General features: G+C 39.0%; 2 protein-coding genes across 22 annotated transcripts in view; both read left to right on the plus strand.

Moving 5' to 3' along the window:
• The window catches only part of LOC100883255 (bromodomain adjacent to zinc finger domain protein 2B), a 182530-nt gene extending 157986 nt beyond the window's left edge, over positions 1 to 24544 (plus strand). For 9 of the 20 annotated variants that reach the window (XM_012289301.2, XM_012289300.2, XM_012289310.2 and 6 more), the window contains 17 exons: positions 1014 to 1583; positions 6905 to 6970; positions 9213 to 9257; positions 10587 to 10640; positions 12411 to 12609; positions 12681 to 12800; positions 13805 to 14378; positions 14658 to 14877; positions 15025 to 15778; positions 15916 to 16176; positions 16279 to 16777; positions 17025 to 17370; positions 18375 to 18496; positions 18576 to 18717; positions 19057 to 19187; positions 19983 to 20267; positions 20506 to 24544. In XM_012289301.2, the coding sequence (XP_012144691.2) occupies positions 1014 to 1583; positions 6905 to 6970; positions 9213 to 9257; positions 10587 to 10640; positions 12411 to 12609; positions 12681 to 12800; positions 13805 to 14378; positions 14658 to 14877; positions 15025 to 15778; positions 15916 to 16176; positions 16279 to 16777; positions 17025 to 17370; positions 18375 to 18496; positions 18576 to 18717; positions 19057 to 19187; positions 19983 to 20267; positions 20506 to 20683 (4566 nt within the window). In that variant the 3' untranslated portion in view covers positions 20684 to 24544. The remainder of the gene's footprint in view (positions 1 to 1013; positions 1584 to 6904; positions 6971 to 9212; positions 9258 to 10586; positions 10641 to 12410; positions 12610 to 12680; positions 12801 to 13804; positions 14379 to 14657; positions 14878 to 15024; positions 15779 to 15915; positions 16177 to 16278; positions 16778 to 17024; positions 17371 to 18374; positions 18497 to 18575; positions 18718 to 19056; positions 19188 to 19982; positions 20268 to 20505) is intronic. The other 11 variants (XM_012289316.2, XM_012289317.2, XM_012289315.2 and 8 more) reach the window with 11 other exon arrangements.
• Positions 24545 to 24754: 210 nt separating this feature from the next.
• On the plus strand, positions 24755 to 27100 carry LOC100883479 (NAD kinase 2, mitochondrial). 2 transcript variants are annotated; one of them, XM_012289299.2, is made up of 6 exons: positions 24755 to 24959; positions 25383 to 25677; positions 25739 to 26062; positions 26137 to 26215; positions 26289 to 26553; positions 26625 to 27100. In XM_012289299.2, the coding sequence occupies exons 1-6, from the start codon at positions 24926 to 24928 to the stop codon at positions 26855 to 26857; spliced, it is 1230 nt and encodes a 409-aa protein (XP_012144689.2). In that variant the 5' UTR covers positions 24755 to 24925; the 3' UTR covers positions 26858 to 27100. The 2 variants fall into 2 exon arrangements, with proteins under 2 accessions (XP_012144689.2, XP_076391341.1); XM_076535226.1 differs by lacking the exon at positions 24755 to 24959 and adding an exon at positions 25073 to 25294.
• The last annotated feature ends 66 nt before the right edge of the window (positions 27101 to 27166 follow it).

The raw sequence follows: 27166 nt of genomic DNA on the forward strand, positions 1-27166 counted from the left end.
TAGATGTAGAAGTTTGGTTGATAAAACTAGACTGGGACTGGCGACCTAGGGATGCCCATTTACAATCGTATAATCGATCACTTGTGGATTTAAGCACATTTTTCAACGCGACACTACTATTTTGGATCGTTGTGGGTCTTTTAGCTCTGCCATTTTAAGTTACTTAAAGTGACTTTGAATTAAGGTGACTTAAATTTCTAGGTGTTATTGGATCACATTTAACTGGTAATAAACCTTGCTTCATTTTGAGATTGTTTGAATAATAGTTTATTGTTATTTAATGTGAGGAGTGTTTTAAGGAAGATTTAAAACTGAAAATAATTTTAGATATACATTATGTTGCTGTATAAGTAGTGTGAACTGTCAGGATGCTGCTTATACAAGATAAAAATGTTGACTTGAGAATTCAGTGTTTGGTTACTTTTAAGGAAAGAATTGCTCTTAGTTTTCGTTCGAGACTGTCTGAAGATTATTTCATGTAAAGACGAAATGATTTAAAGTGAAAAGGTGTAAATTTGACTGTAGTTGCCAAGATAGATATCTCATCAGCTTGCTAAATGATTTGAAGACAACCTTGATCGCCGCAATAAATCATACAGCATTGTATCCGCTTTGAAAGAGCCCATGTGAGGCAATCAAGAGACACTATGGCGACTGAGAAACCGTTCGTAAGTAAGTTAAAATGGCGGAGCGTAATGACTCAGCGTGTATAAAGAAAGGATAGAATAGGTGTGTGGAGCCCCATTGTTTGTTCTTATAACTTTCAGTTCGAAAAAGAGTCGGGCAATGCTCTCTCTCGAGATCCATACCCAGAGGTACATAGCAAACCACCTATCACAACCACCACGTTCACCACAACCATAACCACTGTCCACCCAAGCTCTAAGCAATTGTCGAACGTCCTCGAACGTAACGAGCCGAGGGTGTTTCTCGCGCACGACCACCACCCGACACGTAGCGAACCGTCGATTAACACGATCGATTATTGGGCATCCCTAAACCTACAAACGCAGGGTCGAAAGCGGCTAGCGTTCACGATCAAGCAGAAAATGAAGATCATCCAAGAGATCGAACGCGGTAAGAGCAAGAGCGACGTGGCGCGCGAGCTGGGTCTGGCTAGCAGCACGGTGGCCACCATCTGGAAGAATCGGGAGAGCATCGCCGAGAGCTGGAGGAACCGAGACATGATGCAACAGCACACCGATCGCGAAGAGGAGACGAAAAAGCTATCGTCGTCCGCCGCTTCGAACTTGGTCTCCGTGACGTCGTTGGTAACCAACACGGTGCTCAGCACGAGCACCGCCAACACCAACAATAGCAACGCCTTGCCGGCCGTCGTGGTGGCACCTCCGCAGGTGCAAGTGGTACCTCCACTGCCACCGCCACCACCGCCACTACCATTGACGACAACCACCTCCACGACGGTCGTGCCCTCGGCCTCGCAACCGACGCTGCCATCCACAACTATCTCCAGCACATCGTCCACCGGCACCACAACCACCACCACAGCCGCCGCCAACAACGTCGGCTTGGACAATACCCAGCAGGCCCAGACCCAGACGCAAAGTCAGGAGATTCTGGAGGTAAGATGTCGTATGACCGCCTCCCTCTCGACTTCATCCACCTACGTTCCACTCAACCCGAACCTTGCGATGTTTTCTCGATTTCCTGCCGATTTGTCGGACCAACGAGTTCTCCTTTTTTGGGGGGTGTACTCGAGAGGATCGTGGACGAGCGATTTTTCCACGAAATTGGGCTTCGACGAGATGGTACGTGCATACGGAAAGTTAGGATACTGAGCGATGGATTTCAGGGTTGAGGAGTGATGGGATTAAGTAGGTTGCGAGTACATTCGGGTGCGACGGAGGCTTGCTTTGGCTAAGGGTAAGTTAGAGCGGAAGTCTGTCTTCGATTTTTGTGGGAGAATTTCGGAGATTTTTAGGACATTCTGAGATATCCCAAGTAAATTCTGAGATCCTAAACCTAGTTCCTAGAAAGATCCTAAAGGAACATTCCTACATCCTTCCCCTAACCAAAGGAAGCCTGAATTACACTTGATTGTACAGTAAATCATACAAGTATTCGAATCCTGTAAAAAGAAATGATCGTAATCGAACATGCCAAACTTGACCCCATCACCACAAACTTCTGCGTTCAAATATTTCCGCGCTTGAATCCTCCTCGATTAATATTCTAAAATTCCGTCTGTCTACTGTCAAGTTACCGAAGCTCGATTCGGTTCAAAAACAAGTCCTCGGGGATTCGCCCCGTCAGACAGGATTCGTGGATCCACCTGGCTCGAATAGTGCTTCGAGTAAATTCTTTGTGCGACGAGTCATGCAAAGAAGCATTACGGAAGTAACTCGTTTATCAGGAAACTATTCCCTCTAAACGCAACGGACTTCCTCGCTTCGAAGAATTTCGTTGGAACGAGAACACCTTTCAGCCTGGTGGTACCTTCTGCGAATCCATAGTCCATTAGTTGCATCCGTCGATTAATTGCTTCCAAGGAATCTACTGACTCACATTTGCCTTTACAATCGATCCCCCATCGCGAGTTAAGCGCACTCTACGGATCCTACATCGTCATTAAACTCTCCCCCGAAGCCCCCTCTTCATCGGATTCATGTTCACTAACGAACGTTATCGTCGTCCTTGCGATTCGTTGGTACACCCATGCTCTGTCTGTTCCCGTATCCTCACTTCTGTATTTTCATCCGATTCCGACACGGGGATCGTGAGACGAAGGAGCTGTCGAGGTAAGACTACGATTGCCTGGTTTTCTATTATTGTCCTACCAACCCCATTTTTCTTTTCATTTTTTTATTTTCTCACTCGACAAACATCCCTCCCATAATTTCGACCTTGACCCTCGGCATCGATAGATTAAGATTCACGATGAGACGACCCAGAGGTAAGATTATATACGTATCAATCAATCGTCTCGTCTTTTTTTTTTACCTTTTTTTTATTTAATTTTCTTTCGGTGTGCGTGACCGTACTTCTATTAACGTTCAAACCGCGACCGACGTCTCGAATCTTTTTTCGTTATAAATCCTCTTTTTAGTTTCATTTTTTCCTCTGTCGGGACTATGATTTCTTTTGGTTCCAATTCATTTCTCAGATCAGGTTCTTCGGCTTCTGTCTTTCGTTTCTTCCTGGTAGTCGCTCTGCATTCTAAAATCTCGGTCATCACCGAACGATCGGTTCCTTTCGGCTCTTCGAACATGTTCGATTATTTGCACGGATATTTTTTTGCGGTTTGGTCAAGAAATTTCGTGTACATTGACACGTTGAATGTTGCTGCGAATGTGGTTATGAAAACACGGGTATAGTTCGGTCTCGTTATATGGCCGTGGGAGTATGACAAATAGGCAACTCAGGAAACTTTCTTTTTATCTTTGGAACATTTAGAGTATAGGAAATTTTTGAATTTAAGAACACTGTAATTGAAGAGTTTGGTCCTCGAGTTTGGTATTTTGGTCCTCGAGTTTGCTATGTCCTCAAGTTTGGTATTTAAATATTTACCTATGTATCTAGAAGTTTGAAACTCAGAATTTGAAGCATTTAAATACTTCATTAATTTAAAATACGAAACTTATAAAATTTGATGCTCCATCTAGTACTTTGAAAAATAAAAGATTCGAAAGTTCATAAAATACAGCAATCCACAATCTCCGCAACATTCAACGCAATGAGAAAATTCAACGAGATGAATTACATTTCCACGGTGGAGTACGTGTTGAAAATTCACGATAACTTTTCCGCGAAAAGTGTTCCACCTTTTTCTGAAGGAAAGACTGTTAACGATATAGCTCGAGGTACGAACGATACACGAGCACCAGTAGTTCGCCACATTAACACCTTTGTGCATCACGTAGCGATCGAATGGACGAGGACACGCCACACGATACACACACATAGGACCCAGACACACCGAGTGATAATATTATAGTATCGATGTCCCTGATGGCACACGCCAAATTGAGTTTGTTTTTCTTCTCTCTTTTTTGATTACAAAACGCAATAAAGTGCGGGAAAATGTAGTTGGTGTCGCTGATACGCAGAGTGATTCGTGTGAAGCGACGGTTGTCCTGAATATTTAACAAGTTTGCCACTTATATAACTGTCTGGTTTAAAAGGTTTCGTTGCAAAATCTAAGATGCACAACAAAATTATTTAAAAAATATATATATGGAATTTAAGCATGATACTTAAATCTTTCACTACTTAAACCTTTCACTACTTGAAAAATAAAAAATTTGTACATCGTGTAGAATGAAATTTTGTTGTAAAAAATCGCAAACTTTATCGTTTGTGTTTGAAAAAATCCTACTGGAACAATGGTATACATTTTGTATTTATTGAAATACAAAAAATTAAGTAAATTTCGAGACCCAGAACACAGGAACAACTTTTCCACCTACACACACATATCGTAGCATAGCGAATTTACGATAAAACGTTGATAACGACTATTGCAATGCTATCCTGTGCCTAGCTTCTCCTGTCACTATACAAAGAAATAACAGCTAGCTACATGATTATTATCTCCAGCATGGCGATATTTCTTTTTTTAATTCATTTTTATTTCCAATTTTCACGCGTTCTATCCGATTATCAAGTACCGCTTCCCGAGCAGATCAAAACGCTTTTTCTTTATCCTCTCGCTCTGTTCTCTTCCTGCTCCCTATTTTATTTTTCATTTAATTTAGGCCGAGAAAGTATATACAACATACCACTTATTATCACGATTTACTGATTGTTATTGTTACGTATTTTAAGCTGATTTAACCCTGGGGTACCAGGCCATTTCTGACCCATAGCATTGTCATATAAATTTTCATTTGTTACATAAAATACTTGTCATGTAAGTAGGTTTTAGAAAAATTTCATATTTTATGGATATACATGCATTCATACATATGTGAAATGTTAAGTATACTAATTAACTATGGGTCAGAAGTGACCCAGGAGAGGGTTGAGATCCTGTGTCCGTACAGGTGACATTCCGAGCAAAAGACACTTCATAATAATCAGCTTCAGATTAATATTTTCTACACTGATCATATGTGCATATAAGGCGAGTATATTTGCTTGGCTCCTGCATGACATTCTTCTTCTTCTTCTTTTCCACTCTAAAATTTTTATGAATCGCTTCGTAACATTTTTTCTCTATTGTACTCGAATTCTAAACGATATGCCTTTTTTACCATATGTACAAAGAATCTAAACAACATGGTGGTGGTTCCTATTTTATAATACATATATCATTCTATATATTTATACGTATACATATTTTTCTATTAAATATATCGTACGATTTTTTATATATGTATATTTCGTAATTGTCTATATTTTCTCTGGTAGTTGGGTGACAAGCTTTTCAGTTGCAGTTTCACGAGTTTCACTTTTTCACTGTTTTTTACCCTATTGCTATATTATTTTTGTCGAAGATTCTCACGCGTCGTCGATTTGTTCTACACTTTGCTTGGCTGCTTTTCTATTTCTCTCTCGACGTTATATCTGTATTATATTCACGAGATTTTATACGATAGCATGCCTATCTTTTTTGGGTTCGTTTTTATGGTGGTGGGGATTCCGCCGACTCGAAGAATTTTTTTACTTTCCTTTGCTGATCGAATCGTTCGATCTTGAATAAGACACGTTTATCGATTAAAACACCCTTGATAAAAGGCTCACTTTTCCCTTGTTTTGCTGAAAATATTTAAAGTCAGAATGCTTAGGAATCACAAATACGAGGGAAAAAAATTACGCTGATTCTCGGTTTTCACGTTCTTTTCCCTTCACGAACACGCTTTTGCTGAAGATATCGACGTAGAGATCCTAGGCTTATGCTTTATACACCTTCGAGTACGGACGAGAATATCGTGAAAGGAAACGTGAATTACATTCGGTGTCGAGAAGGGAAACCGATCAGGACAAATTTTTTCTAGTCGTCACAGTTTTTGTATATATTTTCTTCATTTATTCATTTTTTTATTCATTGATTTGACAGATTTTACACGATGATGCTTACACGATGATAAATCATTTTTAGCTTCTCGAACCTTTCCAGAATTAATATCGACTTTTAAATTACGAAGAAATCATGTCAAAGTTACATTTTAATTTATTATTGAAGCTCAACTCGATTTAAAGATTCGTTTAATAAATTATTATTTGAAGATTTTAATAATTTTGAATGAAAAATCTATGATTCGTTTTGAAATATCTTGATGAATTTAATTTCTGTGACATAATTTGAAGATGAATAAAATTTCTTAAAATTCTCCGTGAAATTCTGTAAAATGTACTCGTTTGCAAGTAGAAAAAGATACGTTTAATTAAGTAAAACAATGTCCGAGTACTGAGATGTGAATATTAGCGCGGACCTTACGTCCGCCATTTTGAAAACCGTTCGCTTAGATGAATAAAACTTCTCAAAATTCTGTAAAACTTTCTTACAAATACAAGAAGATAGTACAAGTTAGAACGTTTAATTAAATACAACAATGTCCAGGTATACATTTAACTAAATAAAGCAGTGTTCGAGTACTAAAACTTAAATATTAGCGCGGACCTTACGTCCGCCATTTTGAAAACCGTCCGCTTCATCAGAGTCCCATAAATTTTGTCTGAATTTCTCTTCAAATGATAATACCAAACAAAAAATTACACAGAAAGGTTCGGAAACTGACAGGTTTATTAATCGTGCAATCGAAAGTTAATTATTAAAAAAAGGAGTTAATCAAAACCGAGTGCACCGCGAAGGTCGAAATCGAGGCTCCCTAAAACGTTTAGCGAAAGAAAAGGCGGAAAGATCATTGTGTAAAGCTTTTCATGATCCATCTGAAAAAATTCTGACGGATGAGAGTGACGTGTGTATATGGCGTGTGCGCAGGCTCGGAAAAAACGGCAGGAAGAGGTGGAGAAGATACGACTGGAAGAGCAACAACGGAAGCAACAGGTAAATCCTAAAATCGTTGTTACACACCGTATGCTTTCTATTTCTCTCTCTGTCTGGTACAATTTGTTGTATGAACTCTGTTTTACATTATACTCTCTCTCCTCTCTATCTCTCTGGTTCTCGTTGTTACATAAAAATCTCGTCGACTCCGTGATAAATATTATTCAACGATGAAACAACTTCTGGCTCGTTATTTAATTGTTATCTTCCACGGTGCAATTAAGCGACACCTGTTGTCTTTTCACGCGATTAAATCATTTACTCGTTACACTATTTAGGAATGCCTTTAAGCTTTCTTTGTCTTTGTGCGATAGAGTTGTCGATTAATATTATGGGTTTCTATAATCTTACATAAGATCAATGATATTCATGTGTATGTTTAAAAAATTAGATATTTATGTATGAGGTATTTGAAGGATGTACTTGGATTACTATGAAAGTTTTGAGAGTCGTTAAAATATCTGTGTGATTATAGATATAATCTTCAAATCCATAAATCTCTAAATTCTCACATGCTCAATTCCCTAAATCCTTAGATCCCTAAATCCCCAAATAACTTTTCTAAATTCTCAAATTACAAAATTTACAAATCCCAAACTTGAGCCTAGGGACAGTTACCTAGGGTCGCAGGAACTTAGAAATATAGATCCGAATAAAGCTCACACGTAATATCACTTCACCATAAATGAAAGACTACTTAAAGTTGCGATGTCGAAGTTGAAAACTTGCGAAGTTTACAAAGTCATACTCTTGAATAGTAAAGTTAAGGTTACGAAGTCAAAGTTGGAGACTTGAAAACTTGTGCACTAGCGAAGCTATAAAAGTACAGTTTCGAAATTGTAAATTGTTAGATGAATGCTTAGAAGCGACGATATTGGAACTAATACATCAAACCTGACATACTTGAAGGTACAATATAAGCAAATTTTGCAATCAAATAATTATAAAATAACGACAGACATAACCGCGCGTAGTAACTCAACGCGTAGTAGGTCAACGCGTAGTAACTTCACGCGCGGTAATTCAACGCTTCGTAATTCCACACGTGGTAAATCTAATGTGTAGTAATTCCCCGCATCGTAATTCAACGCTTCGTAATTCCACGCGTGGTAATTCTAATGTGTAGTAATCCCACGCATCGTAATACAACGCTTCGTAAATCTACACGTGGTAATTGTAATGTGTAGTAATTCCACGCATCGTAATTCCACGCGTCGTAATTTAGCGCTGCGTAATTCCACGCATGGTAATTCTGATGTGTAGTACTCCCACGCATCGTAATTCCACGCGTCGTAATTCAACGCTTCGTAATTCCACGCGTGGTAATTCTAATATGTAGTAATCCCACGCATCGTAATTCCACGCGTCGTAATTCCACGCGTGGTAATCCCACGCATCGTAATTCCACTTGTAGTAATTCTATGCGTGGTGGTCCCACGCATCGTAATTCTACACGTGGTAATTCGACGCGTGGTAATTCTAATGAGTGGTAGTCCCACGCGTAGTAACTCCACGCGTGGTATCTCAACGCGTAGTAACTCCACGCGTGGTATCTCAACGCGTAGTAACTCCACGCGTGGTATCTCAACGCGTAGTAATTCCACGCGTGGTATCTCAACGCGTAGTAATTCCACGCGTGGTATCTCAACGCGTAGTAACTCCACGCGCGGTAATTCAACGCTTCGTAATTCCACGCATGGTAATTTTAATGTGTAGTAATCTCACGCGTCGTAATTCCACGCGTGGTAATTCTATGCGTGGTGGTCCCACGCATCGTAATTCTAATGCGTGGTATCTCGACGCGTGGTAATTCTAATGCGTGGTAATTCTAATGAGTGGTAGTTCCACGCGTGGTACTTCAATGCTTCATATCTCCACGCACGCTAATTCCACGCGTAGTAACTCCACGCACGGTAACTCAGCGCGTAGTAATTCCACACGTAGTAACTCCGCACATTTAATGCTAATTTAATGATAAAATAAAGAAAGTCACAAAGTAACAATACAAACCTAAATAACCGAAAATGTAATGCAATAAAAATTCCAAAAATTGAACTTTAAATAAAAAATTAAACTCGATGCATCAGAAGATATATCTCAAAACTTTCAGCGTAAATCCAGGTAACAAAACAGAAAGAATCATGCCTCAGATAGACCCATGAATAATCCTTCGTCGGTAGTTTTCACAAGGGCGATAATGAATCCGGAAAACTGACCACGAGTATTTTCTCTGATTTCCCAGGAACGAGAACTGAAGCGACAGCAAGCAGTCATGATGAAGGAACAGGTGAGTGCTAATCGATTATGATCCACCATATCGTTCCCTCCTTTTCTTCCGACTGTCATTGGCTGTAGAAACTTAGACGGTGTGCGTGTGTGTGTTATCTTTCGTAGAAATTAGCCATCGTTTCATTTTGATCTTCGCATACGCTTTACAATTCATCTCGTTTATTACACTAATACGCGAGAATCATTCGGATTATTCTTTCGTTCACTTTTATTCACTTCGGTTATTCATCTAGCTTTTGTACTTGATATTTTGTCTACTTTTTTGCTAGATTTGTAGTTTCGCGTATTTTTTACGACGGTGAGGAGAATTCATCTATTTTTGAAAAATATTTTTTGATATCGACAATTGCTATGGAGCATTCTGTTTACGTGTTTGCTTCGCGTTTCGTGTACATTAAGTGATGGGATTTTAGTTACAAATTCTGCAGTTCAAAAATTTTTGACGATCAAATTAAGGTTTAACATTAAGTTCTTTGGACGTAGCGGACTTTCGCTGTAGTGGAAATTTAGATACCAGATATTTTGAGAATTTGAAGATGGTCAGAAGATGATCATTAGAAATTTCGAGCTGGTATTTTGAAAATTTGCCCAGTTGCAAATTTGGGTCCTCTGGAAATTTGTGTTTAGCAATCTAGAAATGTGAGAATTCAAAAATGTAGGAAATTGGAAATGTGGAAATTTGGAAACTTGGGAATTTGAAAATGTGGGAAGAAAATTTGAGAATCTACCAATGTGAGAAAATAGGAATTTATGAAATTGCTAATGTAGAAATTTGGAATCTTGGAAATTTGAAAATACAGAAATTAGAAAATTAAAAAATTTGAAAATGTAGAAATCAGAAAATTTGCCTACTCATAAATGTGGAAATTAGAAAATTCGAAAATCTACAAATATAAAAATTAGAAAACTTGAAAACCTACAAATATAAAAATTAGGAAACTTGAAAACCTACAAATATAAAAATTAAAAAACTTGAAAACCTACAAATGCAGAAATCACAAAATTTGAAAACCTACCCTTCTCAAATTTCTCAAACGCTGCAGCGAAAGTGCAATATGACCGAAAGCAACCCATCACTACCTAACCGTTAGCTCTCCTGTTCAATTTTTCTACGGGTGTGAGTTTGGTCTTGAAGTAGCAGATCATAGAGTAGCTCATTTGTGACTCGTTAAATATTGATACCAGGAATCGTCTATTCTTTCGGTTCGTTTCTCCGCAACAATAATCTACGAAATCTAAGAAATGAGAGCGAGATATGCTGTTTAGTTTTTGATCGTGTAGAAGTAGTTTGAGCACTGGTGGACTGTGGATGTGTTTTGTGCCGCAGATGTACATGCAGGAGCTCACCAAGCAGCGCGAGATGCTCTACACCGTCGAGCTGGTATGTCTCATACCCAAATCTAAGTTTAACACGAAGACTCACTAAAACAAAACACGAAACGAATCGAATTTCACTAACTTTCAATTCCGTCATCTCAAAATAAAATTTTTCAACGAAATTCGATAAAATTTTTTGTTATCGAACGAAAATTTCACGGTATTTTATTAATCGTCTCATTTGTTTGAGGTTGCAATATCTAGATTGGAAGGTTCATTATGATCGGGAGGAATTGCGGATATTGGATGACGTGTTGAAAGTTGTGTTGTCAAAGTTCGGTTGTGAATCGATAGTTGAAACTAATCTGCACCCGTCAGCTTCGTCGATTTCTCGCGGATTTATGTGTACACGTTTATTTGTACATTTTCTTCGGGCAATCGACGTTCGCTGTGTTGGACGACACATTTGAGTAACAATAAGGGTGGCAGGAAAGTGGCGAGGTTTACCTTTTTTGAGGATGAAAGTTAGGTATAAGGCTGTGTGTTTACTTTCAAATTTTTAAATTGTTAAATTGTCAAATTGTCAAATTGTTAAATTGTCAGAATGTTAAATTGTCAAATTGTTAAACTGTTAAATTGTTAAATTGTTAAATTGTTAAATTGTCAAGTTGTTAAATTGTAAAATTGTCAGAATATCAAATTGTCAAATTATTAAATTGTTAAATTATCAGAATGTCAAATTGTTAAATTGTCAAAATGTCAAATTGTTAAATTGTCAAATTGTTAAATTGTCAAATTGTTAAATTGTCAAATTGTTAAATTGTCAAATTGTCAGAATGTCAAATTGTCAAATTGTCAAATAGTAAAATTCTCAAATTGTCAAATTGTCAAATAGTAAAATTCTCAAATTGTCAAATTGTCAAATTGTTAAAATGTCAAATTGTCAAATTGTCAACCTATCAAGTTGTCAAAGTATAAAATCATCAAAATGTTAAATTATCAAATTGTCAAATTCTATATATCCAAATTGCTGAATTCATCAAACTTCACATCATCTCAATTTTTGAATTTCACTGACTTCTAAAAAAACTAAAAAAGAAAAAATAATTTCACAATTCTATAACATACTTCACAAAGGAAAAATTTCCGAAACTTTAATTTATACAACTCACCTTCATCCTCAAAAAAGAAAAACATTACCAAAGAGTACTTTCCTCTCACCCAGACTGCAAGATGTCAAAAAACTAACACACACATAAATTTGGTAATTCATTTCAAATAAACATGGTTTAATTTTTATTTAAAATGACGTATCAAATAGGTTGCGACCTAGCAACCCTGTACATACTGCTTTGTCGAGAAATCCACTAACCAGTCCTTCGGTGACACATGTCTCTGTTCAGTCATTCGATGATAAATCATTTGCACCCAGCGTAGGCGCTTTATCCACGCTTTTGTTCACGCCTTCGAAACTGTACGTGTCTCTCGAAGAATTATAAACTAGATAAATAAACAAATTAATCGCTGTGCGAACATCGATGCACATCGACCGATGACATTTTAATCGTAGCCTGAAACATTGCACAGTGTGGTTGGGTAAATAACAGTTGCACGGTGTTCCGAACGAAACGAGTCTCGAATCTCTTCGTTTATTTAATTTTTTTTTTTTTTCGTGTCGGGTAGACTTTTATGGAACGTAGTTTGTCGTAGCCCGTGCGTGTCAGAAGTTGTGCTTTCCAACGGGATTTACGAGATTTCTTTGTCGATGCTGCTGCATGAACATTGTCCACGATCCTTTCGTTTCGTCTCGTTCAAACTTGCGGACTGTCTTTAGGAGAGGGAGAGAAGGAGACAACATATGACGTTGGTACGTGCTCTCGAAAATCGTCGGAAGATGGAGGAAAGGGAGAAGAAGCGGATAGAGGCGAGGGCTGAAAGAATCGCGACGAAAGAGAAACGCGCTGAACAGAGGAAGATGGAGATGGAACTCATTGAACAGATCAGGAAACCCGTCGAAGATATGGAATTAACAGGTACGCAAATACACGTTTTACTTATTTTGTTTTTGTAGAAGCTGTTATTTTTATCGGTTGTTTCGTTACAGATCATAGACCACTGCCAGAAATTAAACGAATACCCGGTCTCAAGTTGTCGGGTCAAGCATTCGCGGACATTGTTATGGTGTTCGAGTTTCTGCATAATTTTGGAGAGACTTTAGGCTTTGGTGAGACAATATTTATTATTGTCTTTCGTGTGATTCACTTTATTATCGTTAATTGATTTGATAAGATTAGATGTAGTACGTCTCATAAGACTTGAAGTGTCAGAATAGAGTCTCGTTATGTTGCCATGGGCAGTGATATAGGACGGGAAAATCTATAGTCGATGTTCTATAATACTGAATTGGACAAAATTAGAAATGCGTAGTAACTCCAAGCGCGGTAATTCAACGCGTAGTAACTCCACGCGTGATAATTCAGCGTATGGTAACTCCACGCATCGAAACTCAGCGCATAGTAACTCCACGCATCGAAACTCAACGCATAGTAATTCCACGCGTGGTACCTCAACGCATGGTAACTCCACGCGTGGTATTTCAACGCGTAGTAATTCCACGCGAGGTAATTCTACGCGTAGTAACTCCACGCGTAGTAACTCAGCGCGTAGTAACCCCACGCGAAGGTAATTAAGCGCGTAGTAACTCCACGCGTGGTAATTCAACGCGTAGTAATTCCACGCGTGGTAATGCAACGCGTAGTAACTCCACGCGTGGTAATTCCACGCGTGGTAACTCAGCGCGTAGTAACTCCACGCGTGGTAGTTCAACGCGTAGTAACTCCACGCGTGGTAATTCAACGCGTAGTAATTCCACGCGTGGTAATGCAACGCGTAGTAACTCCACGCGCGGTAATTCAATGCGTAGTAATTCCACGCGTGGTAACTCAGCGCGTAGTAACTCCACGCGTGGTAGTTCAACGCGTAATAACTCCACGCGTGGTAATTCAACGCGTAGTAACTCCACGCGTAGTAACTTCACGCGTCATAACTCCACACATGATAATTCAAAGCGTGATAATTCAACGCGTAATAATTCCACGCATGGTAACATGACAAGAACCTACTCTCCGCAATCTATCCCTCGCTATTCACCTCTCAAACATTTCACTCAAATAAAATACCAAACTTGCACTACCACAACTAATAAAATTCCACCAATAAAATGATTAGACATGGACTCCCTCCCGAGTCTAAAGAGTCTCCAGCTAGCCCTGCTCAACGACGAGGAAGCGGAAGAAGAAATGTTATCAGTGATGACGCACCTACTGGTATGCGCCATCGAGGACCCAGGAATTCCACAACCCGCTAGACACACCACAGGATTAGGCCAAAGCCTACGACAAGCTGACATAACGCACGCAAACATCAGCGAGGTGCTACGAATCTATTTGTACGCGAATGCCACCGGTGAGGTGAAAGCGTTGACCGGGGTCTGTCTGGAACGAGAACGCGACAAGAAGTTCGCCGATCATCATCAGAACGGTGGAGATTACGCTTCGACCTGTTCAGGAAAGAACGCTCAGTTCTATGAACATCTGCACAACAACGAAACCTGGAGGATGTCTGAAAGATTGAGGGACAAGCCGTTCTTGGCTCTGAATCCAACGCACAAGGCGCAGATGCTCGCGTTCCTCTGCAACGAGCTGTTGCAGAACAAGGCTGTGATCAGACAGATCGAAGGGAGCTTGGAGACGGTGGCACAACTTAGGAAGGAGAGATTCGTTTTGGATACTAAGATCAGAAAGTAAGTCTGTGACTCAGACTAAAGTTGTTCACATATGGTCACTCAAAGTAAAGATAGCAGTAATTAATTTAGTAGCAGTAATCTTGTTGTGCAATTGTTATTTTATTTTAAGTCGAAAGCATTAATAGTACTCAGGACAGTAAGATAATGTTCATATATGTGGCTAGTGGTTATTGAATTAAGAACATATATGTGCTAGTATCCTTGAAGTCAACCTTCAGACAACAGCTTGTTAAGATGCTCATTTTCTGAAATTTAATTTATTGATCTTTTGCGTAGGCTGAGACAATTGCATAGTAGAAAGGTGCGTATGGAAGCAGTCGGTGTGATCGTGAACAAGACCGGAGACACCATTACCATCGAGAAGAAGGAAGTCGACGAGGAAGGTAACACCACATCGACGGCAGTGGGAACAACGCCTACTCCTGATGAGATCCATCACGAGGACGAGGTTGAGGACATGTCTGAGAACGAGAGCGAAGGAACTCAGCCTGAAGAGGTAGAGCATCTAATATTTTGATTGATTTTGCTAAGTATGCTAGAGTTAGGTTTGTAAAAGATTATATTGATAGTAACTTCCCCACATAACACAGACACTACCCTTTTATAATACAGATTATATTAAAGGTTATTTTCAATATCACAGGAGGAAGACAAGAATCTGTCCGGCGAAGAGCTTGGCAAAAAATTGGACAAACTATTGAAGCAATCAGAGGAGCAGCTGCAGAAACTGAACAGCTCCTCGAAGCAACTGCGAGCGCACATATTTGGCCAGGACAGGTACTGGAGAAGGTACTGGGAGTTGGCCTGCGCTGGTGGTATCTTCGTGGAGGCTATGGAGAGCGCCGAACCGGAAATCCTAGAGCTCCAGGCTGAGCTAGATGAAAAGTACAAAAACATGCCGGTGGAAGATACGAAGTCGGAGGCGAATCAAGAGGAGAGCAAGTCGAATGCTGAGAATCGAGAGAACGAGGCTCCGAACGATGTTAAAGAGGAGAAGAAATTTAACTCGAACGAACAAGAAGAGGACGTGAAGCCTTTGTTGGATAAAACGAAATCTGAAGTGGAGGATGTGAACTGCAAGAAGGAACCTGTGCAAAATTGTGGCTCGGAGAATTCGACGAACGTGAAGGAGGAGAAGAAGGTTGATGTGGATGGTTCGATGACGGACGCTAAGACGAACGTCACTTCAGAAGAAATTAAACAGGAGACAGAGGTTGTGAACATGGATGTGGACACGAAGGAGGAGACGAAGAAAGAGCACGAAGAGATGGACGAAGAGATGAAGCCTAATGTGAAGATGGAAGATAAAATCGTTGAGACGATTCCGAATGGCGACAAGTTCAATCACGTTAACAATCTTCATAATGGAAAGGAACTGAACGGCACATTTATTTCTAGTAGGTTCTTCGTCTAGTAGGTTCTTGTAGTAATGTTTGATAGGTGTTGAAATAAATTTTCAATTAGTATATCGTGAATTTATTTGGGACTGTTGTTTTAAGTTAAGAAGTTAACATTATTGTTTAATGAATTACAGATAACAGCAACGAGTTCAACTGGTTTTCGATTCTACCGCGAGAAACCTGCGACACTCCAGGACCGAGTACCAAACAGATATTTGGAATAGCTGAACCCACCGAGCTGAGAATACCAGTGTTCCCTCCACCGGCTAGTCCAAATTACGACAGATGCGATAGTCCAGCACCTTTGATCCTGACCCAAGACGAAGCAGCGCAGCTGGAGTATCTGAAAGTACACGGTCTACCTCCTCCGGGAGAGGCTAAACCAGTACCAAAGGGTAAATTACTTTTCTAACCCTGATCCAACAATTCAGTCAACTAATTTTTCTCCCTACACCAGTTTTATGAGACACACTCAATAATCGTTAAAATATGTTCAGATCTGCGATACGGTTGGTGGAGAATACAAGACGTCGACACGTTTCAAGAACTGTTGGAACACCTTCATTCCCGCGGTGTTCGCGAGAAGGAATTAAAACGTACAACCTGGGCGACCATGGAGTCCTTCCTGGCCGTCACAGGTAGAATCAACGTGGACCCCGGCAACTTAACTGCCACGGAACTGAAATCTACACCTGACGATCCCGATACACCGATCCCGCAACCGGATAATCCTGAGAACTGGAGCGAGCAAGTCGCCTTACGCGTGGATGCGCAACTTTTGGAACAGGTCGAGGCTCTCGAGGACAAGGTCGCCAATGCCAGCATGCAGGTCAAAGGCTGGAAGCTACCTCCACGGGCGGGCACCGAGGAGGCTGAAGAAATTGAGAAACTGAACGAGATGGAGAAAGTGAGCGCTGTCGAACAGGCGCGACAAAGGTTACTGTCTTTGGAAGCTGCGATAGAGAGGAGATACTTGAAACCACCGTTAGGCGTTTGGTAAGGCTGTGGTTGTATTTATAGGTATACAGGGTGTCTCAGAAAAGGAGTATTTAGGTACACCATCAGTTAGGTATCCCGTCACATAGGTATCATTTAGCTATTACACAAGTATACATCAGACATACATGTGATAACTTCCATCATTGTATATCAAATCACCAAACCTTCCATCATTTTTTGAGGCAATCTGTATAACATTACAATATCAAAGAACAATTTTAACAAGATTCCTGTTGAATTACAGTACGGGCGATCCGAATTTGGCAGCCCTAAAGGCTGAACAGGCGGCGGCTGCAAACGCAAACTCGAGTAATTCGGATCAGAGCAATCAGACACCGGTGCCGCCGGAGGAAACGACTCCAAGAGGTCTGAACAACTGGCGAGAAGCAACAGCACGAGCTCACACATCGGCTCAGCTCGCCATGGCACTGTACATGCTGGAGGCCAGCATCGCCTGGGACAAGAGCATCATGAAGGCTGTGAGTCTAACACCAGCTAGAAACTCGGTCTGCGTCAAGCTACGAAACCGCTGCGTCTCACTCAAAGCTACCACTCAGTACAAACAGCTATTGACTACTTCTCAGGCCTCTGTGGGTATTCGCACTAACTTTACTAACCGAAACTTATCCTCTACCTCACACTGTGGAAACTCTTTCTTCTGTTCTTCCTGTACTGGGTGTACACTGTGCTTTGCAGGGTTTCTTTGACATTTATGATGATGTGAAAATTATTCTTGATTTTGGGCGGGCTTGTTGCTATAAATAGGTGGAGGGTGAACCTGATCCTTATAATAAGTGGCTCATAGTGTTCCATGTGTTCTAATTAAAAAAATTTCAAGTTCTCATTTCCATTCATTAACAATTTTACTTCCATATCACATCGTTGTAAATAGCTCAAAAATCATGCAATTGAAGTGAGCATCCTATGTACAGTGAATCACAGAGATATCGCTTTCTAAGATGATGGCAACCAGAGAAAAATTTCTTGAAGAAATGTCTGCAAACGAAATAACAAAGGGATTTTTGATAAATTCGCTGTAATCTTTACGATGTGCGAGTAATGCGGCAGTCATAAATCTTGTCATAAAATTGTACGATTAACAGAGAACTAACAGCATTCATGCAACTTAAATGGTGGTTAGAGTTTAACGTAACGGTAGCATGCAACGAAATATGCCGCTTATCGTCTACTAATTTTTATTCCTTTGACGCTTCGTATTTTCCTTTTCTGTAGGGTTATTTCCACGTTTGGTTATGATACATACTCTCTGAACGATGATATGTTATCATTTTAATGCAACCCTGTTCAGACATTTCATTTACTCGTCACAATTTTAATTCGGGTGATACGAGAACTGTGCACGTTGAAATATGAATTCCGTTCAAATTTATCCTGAACCTATAAGCTTTTATCTCCTTATCAATTATTATACTTTGCATAATAACGTTTATCGCATCGTTTTCTTTTTATTTCAAACGCTTGCGCGATATGATGATCCTTGATACTTTGATGACAATGTCGTCGAAGTGTTGAGATTAAATCGCTTCAAACTTTCCGAATTTTAAGACAGAAAGTTTTCCTTCTTCTGTTACAGAACTGTCAGTTCTGTCACAGTGGAGATAACGAAGACAAGCTGCTACTGTGTGATGGTTGTGATCGCGGCTATCATACTTACTGTTTCCGTCCAAAAATGGAAAACATTCCTGATGGTGACTGGTAAGTTTGCATCTCGAAACACACAGGACAATCTGAACAATACTGTTCTACAATTCGACAATCTTAAATCGTGTTTCAGGTATTGTCACGAGTGCATGAACAAAGCAACAGGGGAACGAAATTGCTTGGTATGCGGAAAAAGAGTTGGTAAAAACTTAGTGCTATGTGAACTCTGTCCACGGGCTTATCATACCGACTGCCATAATCCTGTTATGCCAAAAGTGAGTGATCATTCTGAAGTTAGATTACATTTCTGATCTAATTCTGGGAGCCATAACTGCACGCTAAAGTTTTGAACTGAACTTCGACATAGACATACTTATGATTATCATTTGATATGTCTTGATATATATTATTTCCAAATTTATGAAATTAAAGAAAACTTTAGTTTTGTCAAAATAAATTCAGAGAATTATTTTTTGTAAGCCTTTGTAAGGCAATATATTTTTTGTAAGGCTGTATACCGCTGTCTTTAAGAGTTCAAACGTTCCATCGGAGGCAACATAATCGCAATGAAGTATGCGGATATCTCTAACTAATTGACATTGTTATACTTCCAGATACCAAGGGGAAAATGGTATTGTTCTAATTGCCACAGTAAACAACCAAAGAAGAGAAATAGTAGTCGAAGGAGTCATACCAAAGGAGGAGGCACCAGAGAAAGTGAAAGTTCTGATCATCCACCAGCTAGGTGATTACGTTAACAAAAAACAAAAACCAAACATTGTCAACTCGCTGATTTAACAACGTTTCGTAACGAAGTACAGTAGAAACTCAGATAAGCTACGAAACGATGATTCAATAACATTCAACAGGAACGTGTAAAAACGATGAACAAACTAATAATTTCTGATCGAATAAGAAAGCATAAACTTTTAGACAAACGAACGAACACCGCTTCTAATGCGATTATTATCGTACCGACTTACATCCTCGGCCCGTGTCAAAAATACACTCGTCGATAATTGTTGTAAGGAAATATTCGCATCATACAGGGTGTTCCACGATAGGTTATAACTATACAAAAATAAATCTACACGATAAAAAGCAATCGTCAATAAAATAGGTTTGTCTTCGTTCGAGCGATTATTTTCTACCCCCTGTGAAACGTGTTGTTGTCGGGTCCCCTCCTCGTCGGGGGACACCCTGTACCATTTTGTACAGCGTGTCACGATCATCGACTATAATAACGGGATGGGTATTTTGATTGCTCGACGCTTCGAAAGAGCAGACGGCGAGAGAGACTAAAAAGCGAAACATAATAATATAAACACGAAAGACAAAGAGTCAGAAAGATGAGATAAATATGTTCGATCGAGAACAACGCGCGTGTGTGTGTGTAATAATGTGCGTGTGGCCGGTCTCAAGCAGAAAAACACGCTGTCGAGTCGTATTCGTCCAGAAGCTTAATAAAAATGACGGACAATACCTCGTGCGAAAAGCGAAAGCTAATGGTGCAAATAATTTCTGTTGTTTTGCGTCGCAGTCCAACGCCGTCAACGGCATCGAACACGCACGTAGAGGACGTCAGTTCGTCGGAACCGGCAACGCCTACCGCCTCGCCGAGGAAGGAGGGCAACAATAGGACGCTCACGAAGAAACAACAACGAGAGCTGGCTCCTTGTAAGGTGCTACTCGAACAGTTGGAGCAACAGGACGAGGCCTGGCCGTTCCTTTTGCCGGTGAACACCAAACAGTTTCCGACCTACAAGAAAATTATTAAAACACCCATGGATCTCAGTACGATCAAGAAGAAATTGCAGGACTCCGTGTAAGTTACACGCGTACCACCGACTGCTAGTTAATTGAACGTATTCTATTTAGAAATGCCTCTTTCCCTAAAAAAAAAAAAAAAATAAATAAAAACAGTAAAAAAAATACATACAAAATCATCTAAGATCTCTAGAAACGCTCTAACTTGATCGTCACAGCTTCAAATCTGAAACATAAAAAAATAAAAACCATTGGAATTATGAACATGTTCCAAAGAAGTGCTTCTCGATACACAGGTACAAGTCTCGCGATGAGTTTTGCGCCGATGTCAGACAGATGTTCATCAACTGCGAGGTATTCAACGAGGACGACAGTCCCGTGGGGAAGGCTGGACACGGGATGCGCAGTTTCTTCGAAATGCGTTGGACCGAGATTACAGGCGCGCCACCCCCACATCCGCAAACGCATAGCTGAGGTTCGGTCCGTTCTCGTAACACCTGCAACAGTTTTGCCCACTTCTATTACTAGGAGCCGAGTGTGGCTCTAGGAGAGATCGCTCGAGAGAGAGAGATTTCGTTCGAAGAGACTATAATGAGAAGGCGACACCCGTTTTCCCCGCTGCACGTTTGTTGGCCTCGTTCTAGCGGCCGACAGGACATCTTCGATTCTGATAGTTATTAATAAAAGGAAATAAAATGCGGATACATCTTCGTGCGCGTCGTTACGAGCGTTCTGTTCATTCGCCTTCTCCTCAGACTTCTTTGTTTCCGTTTCTCGCCGTAATCGACGCTCGCGTGGACTCTTCTCGCATCCTTTACATGCGTACACGAACATAGATACATACACTTATAATACTCGAAACGGTACGACGAATATTTTCAACGGCTTCGTACTTCTCTTTTTTCCAGTTACGTTTTAGCGACGAGTTTTCACATTCTGTTCGTCGAAACTCGGAGATCGTGCGCGTAGGGTAACGGAAATAGGCACCGGAAGCTGTCACGATAGATTAACTGTTTGTGATTCGGGGAGCTTCGTTGAAAGTCGACGCGTATTAATTGATTATTGTGTTTTGGATAGTTGTTCCGCGTCTTATTCGTTCGTAGTCTTCGACCTCATCCATCCCCCTTCGAGTTATTAATTACGAATACACACAAATGCAGATGGTCACTGTACTTACCAAGTAAATTTTTGCCTAAGCGAACACGAGATGTAATTTGCGATTGTATTATACAGGCTTAGCGCCGAGCCGTCGGCAAAAGAAATATTTTGCAAGATAATGAATGTGAAAAAGCAGAGGTATACATATATAAATATATAAATATAAATATAAATGTATAAATATGAATATAGTGTACATGTATACTATATAGATAGTCACGTCACACGCGAACATTCGAACACTCACATCTTTGCCCATTTATGAACGAAAATCAGCACGATAATAAAGGGTAACATTTGCTGTAGAGTAAGATGCAACAGGATGCAAGATGACATACGAAGTCAATCTTCCAGTTAAGGACGGAGTTGATGCCATTCCACGGATTCATTACCCTTCAGTTTCTTTTCTCTTTTTTTTTCTTTTTAATTCGCTTGACTACTTATTTATTTATCATCGAACGGAGAAGATGTTCGATAACTCGACGTGAATCTTGAGAGAGGATTCAGAAAACTTTGGAGATTCTTGCATGTAGGTTTGGAACGTTGTTTCCGCAGAAACGGGGTAATATGTGTTTCTAAGTTTAAGATTAATTATTATGTCGAAAATGAATTTCCTGACGGTATTAACGAAATTATCGAATTAAGCGAAATTTGTAAAAAAAAAAATTCGAATATGTATATATCGTATACATACATGTATTCTCCAATCATCTCGATTGTTTAACAGTCTTTTCGGATAATTGTGTGTGAGCATTTTCGACACTTTTTTTAATTCGCGCTTGAAATTAACGCTGTAAGATTCGAATATCTTGTTTCGAAGCAATATCTAAGAAATTCAATTTAACATTATGGTGTGTTCATCGTGTACGTTGAATGGCAATTCGCTTTAACGCGTAGCCACAATTGAAAGAGAAAAAGGCAAGGTAGGCAGGCCAACGAACGATTGTGTTTTTCGTTTCTCGAAATTAAAGGAAAGCAGTTTTAATCCTTCACGTTGCGTAGTTGAGCGTTTAACTACGGATGCAAAGCGCAGGAGAATTTTATCCGCGTCGAGTTCCAAGCGATAGGATCTCGTTGTTTGATTGTTCGAAGTAGCACGCGCGCGAGTTTTTTAATGCGATGTTCGATTTCGATCTAGGATTATAAGCAATGTGTAATAATCTCACGCAGTGTACCCCGATGAGGTGACGATGATTCGACTTTAAGGCATACTTTTTAAACGAACGAAATATATATGTATATCGTGCGTCAGGGCGTTGTTAGAGCCATGCTACCATGTATGGACGATGATGGCGACGATAACGATGATCTAGGATGATGGTGGTGTCGGTAGTGATTCTTTGGATTAATATTGATAAGCCGCGGTACCTTCGTAAGTGTGACCATCGCGCGAACGATAAAACGATTTAAAAAAAAAACACGAATAAAACGTTAACAATATCTTGTTTTTTATGTAATTGATGTACATTATTGCTCGTAATAGCGTTTAGCTATGTAATAACGAAGATTCAAGTGGAATTAGGGAGAGCGTGAGAGGGAGAGACAGAGAAGAGAGCGGGAGAGATTAAATGGTTCGGCCGTAGTGATATGTGCTAAACATTCGTAGTATGTAAAAGTATTAGCTAGATTATAAAATGCCGCGTGAAACGATTACGATGTAAAAGATGATTCGAGAGAGATGTGCGGGGTGCGGCTGGGACACGAAACGGATGTACCGTCGTCCTGACGTCGATCCAAGAACGATCAGATCGGTAAGATCGTAACGAGTAAAAGCGCGCGTCTTTTCTATTTCAATTCGTATCTCTTGATTTGCAGACGACGTTAGAGTTTGCGGAACTCGGGGCAAAAATCGACATCGTTTCAGAAATATAGAAGTTTTTCAATTCGGAAAGTTTCTAAACTTGGAAAACTTGTGAATTTCTAAATTGGATAAATTACAAAATTTGAAGTGCCTCGTTTGCCCAATGGTAACGGTGGTCCTTATACATGGTTATTCACGCAATTGATCGTACTTGTGTGCAAATTGCCAATAAAATACAAACATATTCGTAAGCAATAATGCTCGATTTTGTGAATAGCTATGTATACAAGTGCTCCACGATGAAATCGCCAAATGTAATGCCGGCCACCCACAATGTATCGTGAAAATGATAGATTTGGTGAATATAGAAATACTACCGATTCTCAGTATCTTCATTGCGGTAGTTGCTATAACGGCATATAGAATAGCTTTCATTGACCGCATCCTAATACCATCGAGATCATCTTTAATGTTAACAGAAGTTCATCAATATTTATTATCAACTGTAAACCTTCCATTTAACCCTCATAAACCCCATAAGTCAAATGACTTACGAGGATCGTCTCATAGATGCAATAGAATTGTTCATATAAGATTTTTTATTCTAAATGACCTGCCAATGCTGGCAAAGTTTGTTGATTTCACCGCAGAGTCCCCTTATTTATATTCCTGCAAATCAATGAATTTTAATTTACTTCACCCTGTGACAATCGTTAGTTTCGATAGATATGTTATTATGATTTGATATGAAGCGCAATGTCGGGGCATTTCACGATCTTACTGAACGTTCTTAGGATATACGTCAACACGAGCGTACATGTGAGAAACATTATACGTGTACGTTAACTTTATGCACGCCTTGCACCCTCGTATATATATATTATAATCGATGCGTTAGACATCTCATACATTCAGACACACCACCACCAACCAACAACAAGAACAACAAGAACAAATAATTTTTTAAGATTCAATTATTATTTAAATAGTACAGTTACATTGTTAGTATGAATAACGACGCTTTTTATACGAATTTTAGTTTTTAACGTCGATCTTATGATATATTATATGGTATAATGATAATGACAATGGTAATAACAATAACGATAAATGATATCGATAATGGAAAACAGATTATTAAAGAGAAATGGAAAAAATATGCGCAAATGAGAAATGGCGAGAGAGAGAAAAATACGTGAGAATGAGCGAGAGAAAGAATTAATCGAAAGAAAGACACAAAAGAGAGCGTGTGTGTTTAAGTTAGATGATTGTCTATAGTATAAACGAAGGCATACGTTAGGTATGCCTCGATGCTATTTAAACAGACTTAATTAATGTATTGCAAATGAATTAATAAAGTGTAAGCGAAGCGTGTATCTGTACAGTGAAATTATTTTTTTCTCTGTTATTTGAATCGCTCGAATTTCACGAAGTATTCTTTCTTTTCCAACTTACATTTCTCACCGATTTTACTTTTTATCCATTTCAACGTGTTTTTCTTTGCACAAACTTCAATCGTCTTATCAGTTTACACGGATTGAAATTTCCCGCTATCGGCCATACTGCTGTCAGTTCTGCTATCTCGCTCGAAAGCATTTCTTATCTCTCTCACGGTGGACTGTGAACGTATTTGTACGTACATGTCGCGTGACTACAGTATTCGTACCGGTAGAGGTTAAAAACGCTTTAACGTACTTAATGTTTCTCGTTTTACATTATTATTCGCACTTGTACATAAATTTCCGAAACAGTATGCGATGACGACTCTCAGCTACGTTCGAAGATCTGGCAGTAAGTAAATCTTCAAGTATTCTCTTGATTCCATTGGCAACGGAGTACGATGTCAACGAGCTCCAATGAAAGCTCACAAAACAAATGACGATTTGTAATAACAACGTCAGTGCATATTTTAATCCGAAGCGTTCCAAATGGCCCAATTTAATTATTATTCTATAGCCAAAACACCTACTTTGGAATTTTTAATTTCGGAATTTTGACGAATCTTTAAAAATTTTTGGATTTTGTAAAAGTATTGAAATTTCCGTATCTTGAGACCTTGAAAAATATGTAATTATGTCACAAGTAAACCGCGAAATCGTTTGCAGAAATGAATAAAATTTAATAAGGTTCTGCTTTAAATGTTTTTTTATATTTATTGCTGCCTGTTATCTAATAAATATTTTATTTACATTCCAATACATTTTGTATTTTCAGGAATTCTACAGCGATTACAAACATATAAGCACAATGCTTGCAATCTTCGAGTATTCTTGCGGAGCGAGTCGAGCTTTGTACCGAAGCGGGTGCTTATCGTGAAAAAATTGTCGCGATATCATTTCGAAAAACTGCGAGAACCAGATTTGAATGAGGAGCAGTTAAAAATGAAGTTGCAGGAAAGAGGATCTGATTATGAACTAATGATGGCTAGTCATATTGCAACCATAGCTGTGAAAGATGAAGTAATTAAATATCTGAAAAAAATGAATATAGAGTACAGAGTAATAAACAGGTATAATTTATATTAAATCAAATAAATAAATCAAATTTTATTAATTAATTATTTCTTGTAGGGCAAATCTTGATATCGCGAATTTTGATTGGGCCGATTTGGTTCTTCCGATCGGCGGTGATGGCACGTTCTTATTAGCATCAAATTTAATATTCGATAGTAAAAAACCTATAATAGGTATTAATTCATTTCCGGAAAGATCCGAAGGTTTTCTACTATTACCACCAAAATACACCAAAAGAATACCCGAAATTTTTGAAATGTTAAAGGCCGGCCATTATAATGTATTAATGAGACGAAGAATTCGGACGACTATTATAGGTGATGATATTTGGAACCCACCTTTTCACGCGCACGAAAAAGGTCGTGTTACAGGTTGCGAAAAGTAATGCAATTAAATTCTTATGTCTATGCTTAAACCGTGTGTGTATATTGTAAAATATTGTTTGACATTTACAGATTTTATACGGAGGACGTAAAGAAAGGCGCACCTAATTTACCTAAGGAAAGACGTTTACCTTGGTTAGCGTTGAACGAAGTAAGAGTCTTCAGCGGCTATGTGTACCTTTATATTATAAATTACTAACGCAATTCTTTTTTAATATCATTAGGTTTTTATAGCGGAGATACTATCGGCTAGAACAAGTGCTCTGCTCATAAAGGTAGATGACGAACCCGACTATCGTCTCGTGAAAAGCTCTGGGATATGCGTAAGCACAGGAACAGGATCGACATCTTGGTACAAATCTATAAATAGCGTTAATCCACAAATAGTACACGAGATACTGAATCTTGTAAACAAAAAGGGACAATTCAGCAATGAGGAAATTGACAAAATTTGTTCTACCTTTAACGAAAGTTTACAAGTTAATGCTGGTACATATATTGTTTTAGTGTAACCAACATGAGTGTAAATTTTCTTTATTCAATTTTTATATATGTTTCAGACGAATTAAAAATATGTTATTCTATAAGAGATATGATAGTAACCAATATATGGCCAGTACCAAAGACAATGCAAACCCGTGGGTTCTGTAATAAATTAATAGTAAGATCACAGTGTTATGATGCCGGTTTAGTTGTGGACGGCGGTATAGCCGTACCGTTTAACTTTGGAACTACAGCAGTATTGGAAACTCATCCTGAAGATTCCTTACGATCATTCACTCTTCCAGCTTGATACTACCAGTGGAGCAATTAATTATTAATACTTTTTTACCTCACATTTACTTGAAACTTTAAAAGGGCATAATTTAATGTTTGCATTTACTTCAGTTTAAAGATTACTATAATTTTATTGCGGTCGATGCGCTACTGTACAAGATGTATTAAAATATGTTATCTGAAGTGGAAATAACAGAATCTGTATAATAGTTTTGTATAATATAAATGAAATATGATAATATATTCTACCAAAATAAAAGTCAGGATTATTATTTCTAATTTGTCCTTTTTATAACTTAATTTTAAGTGCTTAGTAGATCCAAAA

The sequence above is a fragment of the Megachile rotundata genome, chromosome 9, assembly GCF_050947335.1.
Source record: "Megachile rotundata isolate GNS110a chromosome 9, iyMegRotu1, whole genome shotgun sequence".
In the NCBI taxonomy this organism is placed as follows: Eukaryota; Metazoa; Arthropoda; class Insecta; order Hymenoptera; family Megachilidae; genus Megachile; species Megachile rotundata.

What these genes read in the sequence shown, in the direction of transcription:
- LOC100883479 (XM_012289299.2), top strand. Translation starts at nt 24,926, where the DNA reads ATGACGACTCTCAGCTACGTTCGAAGATCTGGCA. An exon ending in CTACGTTCGAAGATCTGGCA is followed by an intron (nt 24,960 to 25,382) that starts GTAAGTAAATCT and finishes TTGTATTTTCAG; the next exon opens with GAATTCTACAGCGATTACAA. An exon ending in CTTGGTTAGCGTTGAACGAA is followed by an intron (nt 26,216 to 26,288) that starts GTAAGAGTCTTC and finishes TAATATCATTAG; the next exon opens with GTTTTTATAGCGGAGATACT.